This window comes from Pinus tabuliformis, chromosome 7, assembly GCF_031772625.1.
Source record: "Pinus tabuliformis cultivar Carrire ecotype Pingquan chromosome 7, CPIR1, whole genome shotgun sequence".
Classification (NCBI taxonomy): domain Eukaryota; kingdom Viridiplantae; phylum Streptophyta; class Pinopsida; order Pinales; family Pinaceae; genus Pinus; species Pinus tabuliformis.
Genome location: NC_142293.1, coordinates 1787868333 through 1787882539, shown reverse-complemented (window position 1 = coordinate 1787882539; position 14207 = coordinate 1787868333). Strand labels below are relative to the sequence as shown.

The 14207-nt window shown below is 38.3% G+C and overlaps 1 protein-coding gene across 2 annotated transcripts in view; it reads right to left on the bottom strand.

Moving 5' to 3' along the window:
• The window catches only part of LOC149255503 (thioredoxin reductase NTRC-like), a 362592-nt gene extending 351378 nt beyond the window's left edge, over positions 1 to 11214 (bottom strand). Inside the window, exons 1-4 of one of the 2 annotated variants that reach the window (XM_089460504.1) lie at positions 10663 to 11214; positions 6404 to 6617; positions 6089 to 6194; positions 5642 to 5907 (exon numbers count right to left, since the gene is read on the bottom strand). In XM_089460504.1, coding sequence (XP_089316630.1) covers positions 5642 to 5907; positions 6089 to 6194; positions 6404 to 6617; positions 10663 to 10999 — 923 coding nt within the window. In that variant the 5' untranslated portion in view covers positions 11000 to 11214. The remainder of the gene's footprint in view (positions 1 to 5641; positions 5908 to 6088; positions 6195 to 6403; positions 6618 to 10662) is intronic. The other variant, XM_089460503.1, reaches the window with a different exon arrangement.
• Between the last annotated feature and the right edge of the window lie 2993 nt (positions 11215 to 14207).

Here is a 14207-nt window from a genome sequence, read left to right as displayed (position 1 = left end):
TTCAGCGAAAACTGCTCTTGTGAAATTACAACTACTTACCTAATACTGGCAAAGCTTCTGCAGTATTTTATCTTCACTTTTGTTATTCAAAGCAACCTAAAGAAGCCCCACACTTCCTCTTATGCAATTCGCACAGCCTCCAACAACTCGCACTGGTCTTCCGGCAATTCACACTATCTCCTAGAAAACTCGCACTACCTTTGGAAACTTGTACTGCCTCCTGGAAAACTCGATCTACCCTCCTAGCAATTCGCACCTCCTCTGGTAAACTCACATTGGCCTCTAGAAGACTTGCACTGGATCTCAAAAATAATCTCGACCTCTACTCCTATGAATTTACTGAGCAACTTGGCCTCCTAAGCTCACAGACTCACTGGAAAAACTCAATCTCCTGCAAAGAATAACTGATAGCAAAAACCTCTGGAAATTCTTCTCCCAATTACTGTTGTTGAAACCCTCCTAGTGTCTCACTGAAAATCACCCACTCGATGTGTCTCCAAATGTTAAAATTGGCAACTAGGGCTAAACTCCATGTGGGTCACCTCATTTATGGCAACTGATATTTTTCTTGGATTCCTCTCATCAAGAGGTGTAGGATTGATCTAACGATCATCCGATTCCGACATGTATTCATGGAGATATGAATTTATTTGTATTTCTTGACAATTTTTCAAGGTCGGCCAGCAAGTAAAATAGTGTTTTACACCCCCAGCTTATCCTCAACGTGGTATATAAGAAGAGGAGACCTTGAGGCATTATGACACTCATCTCACCATCTCATTCCTCTCTCTCCTAGTCTCTTGGGTACGCGTAGGAGGAGGAAGACACACATGGGAGAAGGAAGGACGCAGGTTTGTTTTAGGGCAGCGTTGACCTAGGGCTGACTGTGGAGCAGCAGGGCTATATTATGCATGCGTTGACCAGCGAAGAGGAGGTTTGACTGGGCAGCCAAACGTTGGCCTGTTTGACCACGGATTTGACCAGCGTTGACTGGTTGGGGCTGACCGCAGAGCTGCAGTTACATTGACTGTTGTTTGACCATATTTTGTAGACTGTTTTGGGCTGCTTACTATTGTTGTTGAAGGCCGAGTTCTCCTAGGTTGACTTGAGGTCATTTGGGAGCTGTTTGACTAGCTTTGACCTTGCTGATTAGGATTGTATTGTTGCTATTGTAAAATCACAAATTTGCGATATTGTACTCTCTCTCTCTCTCTGTTGAATTATTGAAGAATATAGAAGAATTGATCAAAGGGTTTCCCCGCACTGGGGTTTGTCCCTAGCTGGTGCCACATCTTATCTCTTGTCTTGGCTTGTCTTCTGTTGTTTACATTTATGTTCTATCTGCATTTTACTATCATGTTGATGTGATTACAATACTGGAAATTGATATTGGGCTAATAAGAAGATTTGAAGTAAATTTCTCTTAAGCATAGAACATACCATAATTTAACATCAAAGTTGCCCATCGATTCCTATTAAGTTTTATAATCTCTCATTCACAAATGAATGGCCACGATTAGAAGTTCACTTGATCCAATCGATGGCTAAGATCATCTTAGAAACTTTCCACGAGCTTCTAGAGGTAAATCAATCTTATCTCAACTATAGTCAATTAAGATATTTTCCATGGGTGAAACTTAGGAAAAATTACATGGGCTTGGAGATAATTAATTCCTTTGTGTTCCTAACCTCAATGACACCTCTCAAGGCTAGAACACTTATCTGAGCTACAATATTTAATAGGATTTATCAATCTATACATGCAATTCTATCTTGCCTGCTACACCAACAAAAGTGCAAAGCAAGTTTGGGATTCCTTCCACACCCTATTTGGCATAGTGAACACCACTCAAATTAATAGACTTGAAACAAAGCTCTCTAACCTTGAAATGGTGGATTTTACAACAATTGAGGAATACATTTCCAAGTTCAAGAATCTGAAAGCAGACATTCTTAAAAGCAATAGAAAAGGTAAAATGGACCTTGAATATATAAATATTGCTCTTAAAAACCGCACTCCTACATTCAAAAATTTTGTGACCATTTTATTGCATTCCTCATTCTATTCCAAACTCGACTTCCACTATTTGGAAGACATATTTTGGAATCTTATCCATCAAGTCAACTTGAGAAACTTGGATGAACTATATCCCCATAAGGATGCTCGCACTAAGGCTTCTCCCTCCTCATGTATGAATCAATCTCTAGGGGACACTAGGATTTCCAGAAAGATTAAAGATATTGTTTAGTAAACAACCGGAAATAACTCTCTCTTTGAAGACAAGGCTAGTGACTCCACATACTTCAAGGTGAACACTACTATATAGTCCCTTCTACTCAAGAATGGATTGCAAATTCTAGACGGGTACCAGAGTCCCGACACATGACAAATCACTGACACCCACACCCCCTCTTTGATTACAATGACCAACACAAAGGTGAGTTGGTAACTATTAGTGATGACTCTATTGATTTGGGGTAGCATCGGATGTGCTCTAGCCATGAAAATTGGTAGAGAGGCTAAAGCACATGAGATCTCCAAAACCCAAAAATGGCAGATTCTAACCGGTTTGGGAGATATTAAAATAATTAATATTTTTAATGAAGTTCCTAAGTCTAAACTTGGGAAAAATAAAATATTAATGGGTATTAATATAAAACTGGGTTAGAAGGATCCAAAAGTCATGGATCAAGCCAAATCTAATCTTAGCCATTGATTAGAGATTTAATATCGACCATTGATGAACAAATGAGAAAAGTATAAGAAGAGGCTTGAGGGTCAATTAGAGAACACACTAAGGGAGACCAGTCAGCTTGATTTCTGGAGCGGGGTTAGCTGAGAAATTCGAACTAGTGGTCTGGAGAGCAACAGGAAGCAACAAGTATGGAACAGAGAGTCAAGAACAGCGCCAGAAGACCAGCGCAGACGTTGGAGAGGTAGACGCCGAGCCTCTCAGGCAGACGCAAAGGCAGCAGTAAACTGCGCAGTCACTAGAGGGCCTGCGTGGGTGACGCAGAGAGGTCCAGTGCTGACGCAAAGAGGCAGGGGCTGACGCAGAGTGTCTGGGAGCTACGCAGAGGTCATCCAAGCTGACACAGAGTGTCTGGGAGCTACGCAGAGTTCAGCAAGGCTGACGCAGAGACTGGGAGAAGTGCTGGAGAATTTTCTCTCTGTTGAGTAAGCCAGTTTGGCACCCTGTTGTACTGAAGAATTGTTGAATAATAAAATCCTCCCTTGCTGCACCAGTTTTCCCACATTGGGTAATTCCGGGGACCGTTGTCCAAAATATCTGTGTCAATGTGTTGATTCTTGTGCATGTGTTTGTTTCTGTATTATGGTGTGATATCTACAGCAAAATTTATTGAAGGAATTTTATAAATAACTTATTGGAAAATAAGTAGGTAAAGTAAATCAGTTGTTGCAGTGATAGAATTTTCACAGACTCAACTCTCCTAGTCTCTAGTTGCAGTACTGTACAAATTGATAATGTTCAATACAAAGATGTTATCCATTTTCCTAGAGTGGGACCAAATATTTTATCTATTTACCACATTACTCACACCAATGAAAAGGTGGAATTTTGGCCAAATAGATGGGTTGTTAAAAACACTAATGACAACTTCCAAAATTGATGCTTTTGAATATTGTGATATATCCCAACGTGTGTACAAGCTAGGGAAGTCTTCTCCACCTTCAGCGTCGAATAAATTCATTGCAATGGTGGCCAACACAAAGGATGACAATAAGCTATGGCACTTTCAACCAAGTCACACCAACTATGGGTTATTGATGTTAGTTTTCTAACCCCAGCAACTTGGTTAATTTTTTCCTGGCAGATTTCTTGAGTAAATTTAATTATTACGCAAATCTACTACATAAAAAGCACAGCTAAGATTTAACCTGTAAATAGAATAGATAAAAGGGGTAACAAACATTAACCAATCTCAAATACATGCACACATAATTTCTACCTTTCAAAATCTATTATTTTATTAACAATAATCTACAGCATACAAGGGCCCCCTTCCTGGGATAATGGCCCTCTGAAGAAAACACAAATACAACAAATCCTAGAAATGATCCAGCTGATCAAAACCTATGCAGATATTACTTGCATGATCTTGATCCTTCTCCCTTGCTGCCCCTTGCACTCATCCTCAAACCCTGCACACTTGGATGAAATTCCTTCACCACCCAATCACCGAGATCTCACTATGTCTTCTGCACAAAGATATGCCTTCTCCCTTAGCCTAGCCTTCCATTTATAAGTTTGAGTTATTTATCGAATCCACAACCCTAATTTCCAAAGTGATTGACTGTTGAGATTAAATCTCAACATCACTTGAGATCACCGGTTGAGATTCATCTGATTCACTAATACAAATAACCTTTGTATTCCATTAGATTAACTTATTTTATCTTATAAAAGTCAATTACTTTAATGAGTAAAGTAATTGCTAAGGTCAAGGGTCCTTTTGGATGACTTCCACGTGTCTAGACACTTAGACCTGTGTACAAGTACCTGTTCTATGTTACTATCATCAACACTCCCTCTTAGCTAGGAAAGCCATCGTGAAGTATGATACAAGGGACATTGTGCCAAGACCAGAGGGGAATCCAGTTCCAGGTGATTCTTTAGAAGTACCTTATTCACTAAGAGGGGCTGTTGATGATACTAGCATCAAACATGTACTTGTACACAGGTCTAAGTGTCTCTACTCTAGACATGTGAAAGTCATCCAAAATTAAGGGTTGTATGAGTCTCTCATCTCCCTCTTGACCCCTCCGTCCTTTGCAGAAATCCTTGAAGTCGTTGGAGATGTACTCTCCCCCATTATCTGACCTCAAGGCCTTGATCTTCTTGCCTGTCTGGTTCTAAATATACATATAAATACATCACAAAAACAGAAAATTTAATAACCCTTAGCTACAGGTTTTGGCAAACAGAAAATACAAAGAAGTGTGGTTGTACCGGAAAATACCTTGTACAAGGATTCATGGAGGAATGGAAAAAATGATTTTTAAAATCAAATGAGCCATGGAAATATACAATTAGAAATTGGAAAACAACCATGGAAGTACCCCCAGTTCAGGATTAATTATCATTGACTACCGATACCAAAGATATGAAAACAATATGTATATTGACATAGTAAAAGAACCAAAAAATGCATCTGTCCTTTCAAAATATGCCCATACTTGTTAACTATGATGATCCTATATCAGCATTTAACTGGAAGGCCTGTGAAAGATTTTGGCTTCCACTCTCTCATTGAATGCTGACTGGTATATGATACTATAAATGCTGATCTAGAGAGTTGGGAAGTAGGAAATTTGTTTCATTAAATGATGGCACTGTTAGAATATTGGATTTGATATTAGAATTGAACTTTTAGGTCTTTCAGTGACCAGAAATGGACCCTAGGAGTCTGGGACTAAGACATCAACAGATAAGGTAAAAGCACAAAGAGATTGCCTAAATTGTCTCCTATGGTCAATGTATCTGAACTGAGCATAATGATCAAACAAGGTAAGATGAAATATCTATTTAAAAGCTTAAATCCCAAGAGCTTTGATTGAGTTGTTTGCAATTGAACTTGCAAAGCATGCAAAAAAAAGTTTTGTAGTCTGAAATCACACCTGTCCTGCATTGCTTTGGATGCTCTCAATATGTCTTTTCGCACTAACAAATGTACATGTCGGGCATATTTAGTGAGGTATATTGCTTCTTCTGTGGCTGTGTCACCACCTCCAACAACTGCGAGCTCTTGACCTTTAAATAAAGGGGATGCACCATCACAAATTGCACAGGCACTTATTCCTCTGCTCCAAAATTCTTTTTCACGAGGAAACCCTAACCTTCTGGCTGTGGCTCCTGTTGCTACTATTAAACTGTGACACTTGACCTGGAAATGATAGCCATGTTCAGACAGTATCAGCAAACTTGATGTCTCCCAGGGAGGCACCATGAGATTTTAGAACTTAATATAAATAGGAATCTCATATTTTAATTGTACCTAATATAAATAGGAATCTCATATTTTAATTGTACCTAATATAAATAGGAATCTCGTATTTTAATTGTACCTCACGCTCACTGCTTCGGATTGTAAAAGGCCTGTTCTTCAGATCAACATGCTCTACATCTTCTTGGAACAGTTCAGCACCCCATCGTTCTGCTTGTCGCCGCATCCTATGTGAAGGTTGAGTATGTCAAAAACATGATTACTAGCATTCTTTCTCCAACAGAACTATAAGCATAGAAGAATGTAGATGCAGGCAGTTTCACCGCAACTCTGCAATGGCATAAATCGAAGAAATGTTTCTATCTGGACCATTCAAAATGCCAAATATGCATGTCAAAAAGCTGACTATATTTATCACAGTAGAAAATAGACTAACCTATCCATCAAATCAGGCCCTGTGATGCCATCAGGAAATCCAGGGAAGTTTTCTACCTCTGTTGTAGTCATCAACTGACCTCCTGGCACTCCACCTGCTTGATACCCTTCAAATATTAACGGTTTCAAGTTTGCACGAGCTGCATATATTGCTGCTGTATAACCAGCGGGACCTGAGCCTATTATGACTAAATTTTCAACACCCTTTAGAGACACTGCAAGATAACAGAATCCAGGCTGTTTAATTACAGAAGATAGCCTTAGGACTAACTAAAAGTCAAGTTCAGAAAAGTAGTAGGAACCTTTCTATATATTCTTGAAAGTTGAAACAACAATACTTTAAATGTACAGGACACCATAGTCCTGCTATTTACTACAAATATGCTTTTATAGCTACACCCATTGTTAGACATAATGGCTATTGTAATCATCTCGTATGATAAATGTTCACAGCTGCAAATTCTCAATTAAGAAAGCTTTTATCAGTACCATTATCAACATCTAAGAAATTAAGAATACATGAGAACTTTGTAAAAATCATAATCCAAGCTGCTAAAATTTAATGAAGAAGGAAGTTCTGGATACTAATTGATTTTGCAAACATCATTATGTAAGAGATGAAGTAGAGATTAACCCACTCATGGAACAATTGTGAGCTGTATAATAAAGGTATTATCGAATGGAATATAAAGTCTAGACTCTAAACAGGCTTAAGAAGTATGTTTTTCTACAGCCAGGTCATTGTGGAGAGCTACTTTCAAGTTTCAACTCACATCAATGCTTATGTCAAATAATCTCAAGTTTATTGCTTTACCTGTTTTAGTTATCAACATTTGAAGTGATAAACTTGTGAAAACTAATAGCACTGTGGAATCGGAATAGGTGTTCATGTATAACCATCATTCAAAAACAGAGATGCAAGCTTGAGAAGAGATGAAGTGAATAAACCTTAACATAGAAACTGAGAGTAGTTTGCATCAGAAGGATAACCGCAACATTTAAAAATTCCAGTGAATTATGTGCAAAACGAAAGGATGGCAGATGGTAATAAAGTCACTCCACTATTATCTCCAAGTATGTATCTCCAAGACACTCCACTATTATCTCCTGGTATTATTGGATAGAATATAAAGTTTAGACTCTAAACAGGCTTAAGCAGTATGTTTTTCTACAGCCAGGCCATTGTGGAGAGCTTCTTTCGACTCATGTCGATGCTTATGTCAAGTAATTTCAAAGTTATTGCTTTACCTGTTTTAGTTATCAACATTTGAAGTGATGAGCTTGTGAAACTTAACAGCACAGTGGAATCTGAATAGGTGCTCATGTATAACCAACATTCAAAAACAGAGATGCCAGCTTGAGAAGAGATTAAGTGAATAAACCTTAATATTAGAAACTGAAAATAGTTTGCATCAGAAGGATAACTGCAACATCTAAAAATTCCAGTGAATTCTGTGTAAATCAAAAGGATGGCAGATGGTAATAGAGTCACTTCACGATTATCTCCAAGTTGAAAAGCCATGGAGTTTCCACATATAACTGAAACTTGAGTTTGATTTAAATTTTCCTTCAATTGCTGAATTAATAGGCAGGGTTGTGCTGCCCATCAACAACTGCAAGCACATTGATATTGAGAATAAAATAGAATAGACAATTTTATTAAACCATCTTTGAGGCAGGCTGGCCTATGGGGAAAGGGAGTTTACATATAAGGCTATCTTCTTAGACAGTTCCATAAAGCCAAACTATATTAAAAGATTATAGCAAAAAAATTCAGCGAAAAAGAGTTGGAAAAAGTGAAGGTGTAATCTAAGATCATGGTGCAAAGAAGTTTTGGTATTATCTGGGCTTTGCCTCCTCTACCTGTCTTGAACACTAGTTATCCTTGTGCTGCCGGTTACGAATCTTGTCTCTGGCCCAATTCACTCTTACAAGCATGGTCACCTTGCCTCCCACTTTGCCTGCTAAAATAGTGCCAGCACAACCCGCTTCTTCCAAACGAGCCTCTCACTGGCAATGTAAATGCTAAAAAGGGTAGGGGACAAGGGACATCCTTGCTAAACTCTTATATTACAATTAATTTCTTTTGACCAACCCTCAGTGTTCTGAGCTTATCATAACCTTCTCATACGACCTTATCACAACAGCTCTCAACTCAAATGGACCCCTGCTCTTCTAATCTATTTCAAAAATTGATTCTAGGAACCATGTCAAATACTTTAAAGTCACTGAAGCAACATAGGAGATTTGTTTTATTGTTATGACATTCCTTTGTGACGATCCTAAGCACAACTAGATGATCCACAATGGAATGATAGATTCTAAAAGCAGCCCAGTCTTTAGCCCTTTTTTCTAACTTTCTAATCTTATCTAAAATAATTCCATACAATTTGGCTAGAAGAGGGCTTATCATTATGGTAGTGTAGTTTTATCCCCAATTGATTTTAAAAATAAGAATAATGAGGCTTCAAGTCCCAGGTTTAGGGATTCAAGAGCTTGTAAATGTGAGTTTTGAACTTCAACTTGATAGCCTTCGAATTCCTTAGCTTTCCCTTTTGCAAGTCAGTTAAATCCAAATCTATGTCTTCCTAAATAAAAACTTCTTCCTTTATACTAAGGGTTTGAATGTTTTCCACAAAGTTAGGGGATGCATAAAGCTTCTTAAGGTATGAATTCCAATCCCTCGGTGGAATCATATTGTTTTAGTTTCATATGTTAAAATTTGCCTCCAAAATTTGTTATCAACTTCAGAAACATGTAAAAGCTTCTCTTACTTTCTATTTACATAAAACCCTTTTTTTCTGTTTTGCTTTTAATTAGGGCTTTGTAATGCCTTGCATAGAGCAGACCCATACGGGCACACTGTTTTCAGAAACAAAACCCCAAAAGCGAAATGCAAAGCAAGCTGTCACACCTTCCTCCTAAAAGCAATCCTTCCCATTTTGGATGGTTGTTTCTAGATTTACCCGTGGCTGAACTCATATACCACAATCGCCAAAACTGAATTAACCTGATCTGGTTTACAATACAAATAGAACCAAATAACGATAACTCTTGTAGGTAAAGGCAACTCACAACACTCATTGCCCCGTAGGAATAGATCCATAAAAATGGCATTGCCATTTTTTAATCAGACAGCCCAACATGACATGAATGCAGTTACGGCACTTCAACTGTGAGGTAAAAATACGATCTGACTATGCAAACCTTTTGGTTTTTACATATATTATGCCCCAACTGTTAGTGAACTGTGAAATCCCTTATACCTGATTGCCGATCAGCAGTCAATACTTCTTGTTTTCAGAGTTACCCGCAGATTAACATGAAACCTTAATGTCATAAGATTTACTCCTACTGCGTTTTCTAGTCAACGTTTCATTGAGATCACTTAGGGTTTTTTTTCTCTTTTCTTTGAGCTGGTAAATCTCAAGGCTCAAACGCAACAGGCAACCACGTTTTGACTGTGGCTTGGAAAGACTCCAAGAGAGTTAAAAACAATTGATAAGCAAGGCCGCACGCAATTACCATGGGACAAGCATACATAGCAGGTAACATCAATAACATTAAACAGACTTATGAAACAAACAACTGGTCAAGGAACAAGCAAATGACACCAGAGGCGATGAGACTCATGTAGCTTAGTTGGCCACGTTGATTCCATGTTGTACATCAATCCTACTCACCTGCTATCGGCAGATGGCACACTCGTCAATAATATAGTTCTCGCTTCTAATGTTTGACTCGGCCTGTGGTTTCCAGCCCATAGTTTTGGGCCAACCAGAGTTTTGTAGTGCGGGTTCTATGTGGCCTAAGCCTTTTTTAAGGCATGAAATGTTGCATACATAGTTCTGGCATCACTTGTGTCTTCCTGTGTTGCTCTCTTCCATTCCCCTGTTCTCATTGGAATCTATACTCTTATCAAGAGGAGCACATATATTTAGTATATTTAGCCAATTATGCATAATTGGCAAACTTCACATGAATACCATTCAGATTGCCCAGTTCACACCTGTAATTAAGAGGCTGGATTCCAGGAGGTGGGTATTCAAGCTAAATTGCCCACAAAACTATCACCGAAATTAACATCATACTGATCACCCATTATGAGGGTTGGAATTAATCCAAATTACTCCAACATAAACACCAACAGGATCCACACTAGTAGAAATATATGAGAGATGAGTTTATAGGATATGACAAATGGAGTTACAAAAACTGAAAAATGCTTAACATGAGCTACAATGAGAAGAGAGAACCCACCTGATGTTTCCTGCAGCTCTTCGGTTTCGGTTCCAACTGCTGCTCTTGCCACATAACGCCTGCCAAGCACTTCCTGGGTTGGTTTTTCCACTGTCCAAGCCCTCCATTGGCTTGAAGAACTCTCGTATTGAACAGGAATACATCGTCCTATCAACTTCAATCCGTAACACAATGATGACGAAAGAGAATGAGATGAAGATGGCGAAGTGGGTAGCTGTGACGATAAAAATATAACAGAGGATGAACAATTTGAAATGCTGCTACCGATATTATCTGCATTGGGTTTAGCAGGCCTTGCGAGACCTCTGTATGGAGATGCTGCAGAGGCCATTGCCATTGCTTCTCCTTATCTATGTGAGTGACCCAACACTACTCATGCCTCCCAACTCCAACCAGCAATAGAAGTGATCATTTTTCTTGCGTTGGTTTTTTTATTAATAATTAATATTCTTGTTCCACGGGGAACCCCCAACTACCCTACCCATTTGGACATATATATGCTGTCTGTAACGTTTCTTAATATTCAAGAAATATATAGCTTGATGTTGTTAGGTGTGGTTGAAAAATGAAATGGTCTTCGCTTAAAAAGCTTTTTATCTTTATCATTTTGGCTGTCTGAGTTCTGTACCACCCAAAATCTCAACCAATAAACTGGATTCCAGAAAATCTACTCAACGCTCAACACTGTAAAGTTCATGTATTCGGGATGTTTTTACAAATTACTATTTCACCAGAATCTTGAACGTACACTATTATAATCTCAGTCAGCGATGACATGTCAAAAATTACAACAAATTGATAAGAACTACCTATTCACTCAACTGCCAATGGCATATCATATGGTGGCACGAATTAATTTTATTGACTTTGGCAACACTCCGTTATGAATTCATTCATTCACATGGAGTGATGAATTGACTAATATTTCAAGAATACAGATAAAAGAAGATAACCAAGGATTTGTGCATCAGTAGATTGTAGTGATGTGTTTTGCAGGTTAGTCCGGAGGAGGAGTTGTTACGAGCAGACGAAAGAATATAATATTATATTCAAAATTAAAAATTTATAAGAGTTTCATTTTAAAATTATAGTTTTATTTATTTAATATATAATTGTTGGAAGATCTGATCCCCCAATTTAACCTGTAGTTGTGATCTGGTTTTTCAACTTGCCCTGACCATAAACCACACTCGTTGGTTCGAAAAGCGTAGACAAAAATACTATAATGTGATTTCCCTGGAAAAATCTTCTTATTAAATTTGATATGGATCACAGAAGCTTAAATTCAACAAGGTATATATAGTTTTGAGAAAATTTATTTGAAATTAAATGCTATGGATCAGAAAAACTTAAATTCAATAAAGTATATATAGTTTTTGAGAAAATTTATTTGAAATTGAATGTTGACTCGATTAATATATCACAAGTTTGAGTTGTGAATTTTGCATTATTCTATAATTTTGGGTTTCATGATCTTATTAAAAATAGTTTAAATTCAGATTTATTAAATAAAAATAACAAGAGAGACCAAATTTATTAATGTGTAATTTTTTTAATATGAAAAAAATTATATATATAGTATGAAATTAAATAATAAAAAATGGAGTTGTTTAATTATTATAAATTTTGGAGTATTTTACTAGAATCTCGAAGAAAAAAATTGTAAAATCTTGTTTTTTGTTGTTGTCACGCACCTACATGCTTTAACATACACGTAAAAAAAAATTTATATATATATATCTAACGCATACATACTTTGGTTAGCATCTGCACATTATTTAAGTATGGGTTATGTTTTATGGCCACCACCGCTGTGTATACATGCCTAACCCGAGGCATCGTATATGTGACAGGCAATGAATATGTGGCCAGCCATGTTTGACATAACGTTAATTATTCGGCAATTAATACATACCTATGTTTATTTGCTAACTATATGGTATGACACTCTTATGTTTACTCCTCGAGTTTATCGAAGCTGTACTGAGCTCTTCTGTTGGCGCCTCCTGCGCTGGACATCTGGCGAGGGCATTGAATCTTGCCGGACAGACCACGTGAACAGGGCATGGTTACTGTGCTTGGGATCTTTCCGCGCCGGGCTTTTGGGTAAGGTCGCCTCCATCCACGGTGCACATTTGTTAGGTGAGATCAAGGGTTGGAAAGACTCCACGTTTCACCGCTGGAAGTCCTGGTTTATATATGGCGCTCTCCGGATTATTCGAGATTTTCCTCTTGTCATTCCATACTCTCTCGCTCTCTGCTCTTCGCTGCATGGACTTGTTTCACAGCTCCGCGCCACGACCTCCGCGATTCCAGTCACCGGCGCCATCCGGAAGATCTTCAACTTCACAGGCTTCATTATCGAAGCAACCAGGTGCCTTACTCCTCAGCTAAAGATCTATAGTTATTATTTGATTTCAATGTTTTGCACAGAAGTCTAATTCCTATCGTTGGCATGACAGGTTGCGAGCAAATGGCTTCCGGCTTCTACAGTTTAGAGGAGAGTCAATCCCGTTGAAGCCCGCCGAGTTTTTCCCAGGTATTTATCTGGCTCAAAGGCTTACTTCTCGGTTGGTCCCCCTCTGTCTTGGTTTCAGTTTGCCAGAGGTTTCCTCTGTGCTAGAAAAGAGACCCCAACCTTATTGTTGCTCGGTTGGCCGCAGGTCTTGATGGACCAACGCTCTTAACTGATCAAGAGTTCTGGGACTGTTTTAAGAGTTGGGTCTTTCCTCATCTACGGTGATTTGGGTCCTTACCCGTATTTCTCCGAGGCTGGAGTTTTTATATACAGCTATCTGTATTTTTGTTTGGTTAATCTGTCGTGACTATAGCCATAATTTATGACTGTCTTCAAACCCTGGTTGGGACCAGCGGCTTATTTATTTTTGTACTCATATGGCTCGAGGGCTAATGGTTTACTGTATCTTTCTGTTACAGTTATATAATGACTTGATTTTTCTCTTATGGATACGAATGACTTATGTATAGAATCATTCTGCCGTGCCAACATCTGAATTCCATAGATGTATGGCCGACTGGTTAATGTTTTGAATGAATATGAACAGAGTCACTCTGTCGCGTCATCATCTGTTTCCATAGATGCATGGCCGACGGGTTAATGGCTCTTCGTGAATCGAACCCTGAGGTCTGTAACATATATATATAACCATATACATTCGGTTAATCATATAGTTGGAGTTCTGGTTCATTATTGGCAGTCTTTACATTCGCGGCCTCGGTGAATGCATGTTTCCATACTTTCCTTAATGCATACAAATGGTCTCACTGTGTTTTAAGAAATATCGTTTGGTTCTGTTGCATTGTTCTATGCTCGTCCCTGTATGGTTTTACACAGTTGATATTGTATTCTTCAGTTACCCACAGCATGGGTCTTTAATCTTGGACAATATCTCAGCTCTTCTTCGTCACTTGGATTTGCAAGAACCCCATTCGCTACGGCTATGCCGAGTTCGGGTTCAGCGCCGTTTATGCCTTTCTTTATTTGTTAATACCACTGTTGGCATTTTATTTAGAAGTGTTATGGT